This window comes from Chiloscyllium plagiosum, chromosome 39, assembly GCF_004010195.1.
Source record: "Chiloscyllium plagiosum isolate BGI_BamShark_2017 chromosome 39, ASM401019v2, whole genome shotgun sequence".
Lineage (NCBI taxonomy): Eukaryota > Metazoa > Chordata > Chondrichthyes > Orectolobiformes > Hemiscylliidae > Chiloscyllium > Chiloscyllium plagiosum.
Genome location: NC_057748.1, coordinates 27,886,854 through 27,889,735, shown reverse-complemented (window position 1 = coordinate 27,889,735; position 2,882 = coordinate 27,886,854). Strand labels below are relative to the sequence as shown.

Sequence of the window (2,882 nt, the reverse complement as noted above, 5' to 3'; positions counted from 1 at the left end):
TCCTTGTAAATCTTTTCTGAACCCTTTCAAGTTTCACAACATCTTTCTGATAGGAAGGAGACCACGCAATATTCCAACAGCAGCCTAACCAATGTCCTGTACAGCCGCAACATGACCTCCCGACTCCTGAACTCAATACTCTGACCAATAAAGGAAAGCATACCAAACGCCTTCTTCACCATCCTATCTACCTGTGACTCCACATATAAATGATGTGGATGTGAATACAGAAGGGATGGTTCGTAAGTTTGCAGATGACACCAGAATTGGTGCCTTAATTGACAATGAAGAAGCTTTTCTGAGGTTTCAGAGGGATCTTGATCAAATGGGTCAATGAGCTGGAAAATGGCAGGTCGATGGATAAACGCAGGGTGTTGCATTTTGGTAAAATAAACAAGGGGAGGACTTATACAATTAATGGTAGGGCTTCGAGTAGTGTTGTAGAACCGAAGAGCCCAGGGGTCCAGGGACATAATTCTTGAAAGTTTGCGTCACGTACAGACAGGGTGGTCAAGAAGGTGTTTTGCACACTTACCTTTGAGTGTAGGAGTTGGGATGTCCTGTTAAGGTTGTACAGGATGTTGGTGAGGCTTCTTCTGGAGTACTGGTCACCCTGTTACAGGAAGGATACTATCAGGCTGGGGAGGGTTCAGAAGAGATTTACCAGAATGTTGCCGGGAATGGAAGGGTTGAGTCACAAAGGAAGGCTGGGACTTTTTTCACCGGAGCGTAGGAGGTTCAGGGACAACCTTTCTAGAAGGTTATAAATTAATGAGGGCTATGGATAAGCGTTAATGGTAGGTGCCTTTTCCCTGGGATGGGGGATTTCAAGACAAGGGGCACATTTTTAAGGTGAGAGGAGAGAAATTTTAAAAAAGACGTGAGATGTCTTTTTTGTTTACACAGTGGATTCTCACGTGGAGTGAACTTCCACCTAACCTGCACAGCTTTCGATTGGGGTGGCACGGTGGCACAGTGGTTAGCACTGCTGCCTCACAGCACCAGGGACCCGGGTTCGATTCCAGCCTCGGGTGACAGTCTGTGTGGAGGTTGCACGTTCTCCCCACCCCCTCCCCCCCCCCACCCGTGTCTGCATGGGTTTCCTCCGGGTTCCTCCCACAATCCAAAGATGTACAGGTCAGGGTGAATTGGCCGTGCTAAATTGCCCATAGTGTCAGGCGCATTAGTCAGAGGGGAAACGGGTCTGGGTGGGTTACTCTTCGGAGGGTCGGTGTAGACTTGTTAGGCCGAAGGGCCTGTTTCCACACGGTAAGGAATCAAATGGTGGATGTGGGTACAGTTACAACCTTTAAAAGGCATTTGGATAAGTACATGAATTGGAAAGGTTTGAAGGGCTATGGGCCGAAGCAGGCAGGTGGGACGAGTTTAGTTTGGGATTATGGACTGGTTGGGACGAGGGATCTGTTTACGTGCTGTGACTATGAAAGGGGTCGAAGTTCCTCGAGTGTCCTGAATGGAATTCCTTCTGTGGTGTATAGTTGTTGGCCGAAGGAAGCCTGGAGTGTGCCCCCAGCTGGTAGGGACTGGCCGGGCGATGGAGTTGAGGAGGAGAACATGCCAAGGGAACTGGGCTTCTCTCTGCTGACTGTCCTGTCCCAGGGAAGTGCGGCGTCTCGTCCAGGGAGAGGATGTTGTCGGTGAAATTGCCACAGCTTTTAAACCATCACCAGGTCCCCGTGGTAAGTGTGACCTCGCCGAAATCTTCAGAGCAGAGGGATTCGAGTGGGAAATACACAGCAGCTCTGGCAGAGAGGGTGTGTGAGAGAGAAAGAGTTAACGCCTCCAGTTCTTCAGAGTTCAGTCAATCTGTAATCACCACACGTCTGTGTGGATTAAGGAAAATTGAAATTTAAGTGTGCAAATCTACACTGCAGAGCACTGCTCGTGACAGTGTTAAGTTCCTATGTCAACATTTCCCATTAGCTTTTTCCGGGTGAAGTGTCACGATGTAGTTCCAGACTCCGGCCACCTGGGGGAAGTGTACATCAGGCTGCCCTCTGAGGTAGGTGGACAACGCCCCACGCCCACTTGTTGGTACAAGAAATGGTTCTGGGTGGGTGTGTCGGAGGGAGGGGGGGGCCCAGGCGGAGGAGGAAGGGGCTAAGGAATGCCCTCCATTATCCTGGGGCCAACACTTTTTTACCAGCGTGAGGCGCTGTGGGTTGGATGGCCACAGTCTGTGGGATCTTGCTGTGCGGCCGCTTCTCGCGCGTCGAGCATGCAGTTGGTCGCCAAGGGCACCGGGAAGCTGTGGTGTGGGCTGGGAGGCGCTATCGAAACGCACGTTGCTGTCTTCCTGGCCTGTGCAGGTATTCCGGGAAGACGGAATTATCTCCGGCTATCGCCACCCCAGGAGCTCCGCCGTGGACTGTCTGCTCAGCAGCTTTCAGATGACAAACGAGACGGTGAACATTTGGACACATTTTCTGCCGACCTGGTAAGCCAATATCCTGCCTGGAGTGGGGGGTCCAGAGGGAACGGGGACACCATTTTTGGAGGCATCAGTTCCTTATGGTGGTATCTACAGCAGCAAACAGGCCAGTCGGCCTCTCTGCTCTGAAATGGGATTTCTGCTTCCCACCAGCCACCTCCCAAATCCCTCCCATCCTTCCCTGTGTCCCTCCCTGTCTCCCTCCTGTGTTTATTCAAAGCTTCACTGCTATCTTCACCTTGGCCACTCCCCGTGGGAGTGAATCCCCCATTCACCCCCCTACTCCACGTGGGAGCGTGTCCCTCGTTCACCCCCCCCACTCTCCCATGGGAGTGAGTCCCCCATTCTCTGCCCCCACTCCCCGTGAGAGCAAGTCCCCCATTCTCCCCCCCACTTCCCATGGGAGCGAGTCCCCCATTCCCCCCCCGCC

General features: G+C 52.4%; 1 protein-coding gene across 1 annotated transcript in view; it reads left to right on the top strand.

Annotated features, from left to right (window-relative positions):
• The window catches only part of LOC122541998 (membrane progestin receptor delta-like), a 16,024-nt gene that overhangs the window by 3,175 nt on the left and 9,967 nt on the right, over window positions 1-2,882 (top strand). The window contains exons 2-3 of the mRNA XM_043679291.1: window positions 1,500-1,700; window positions 2,331-2,458. Coding sequence (XP_043535226.1) covers window positions 1,650-1,700; window positions 2,331-2,458 — 179 coding nt within the window. The 5' untranslated portion in view covers window positions 1,500-1,649. The remainder of the gene's footprint in view (window positions 1-1,499; window positions 1,701-2,330; window positions 2,459-2,882) is intronic.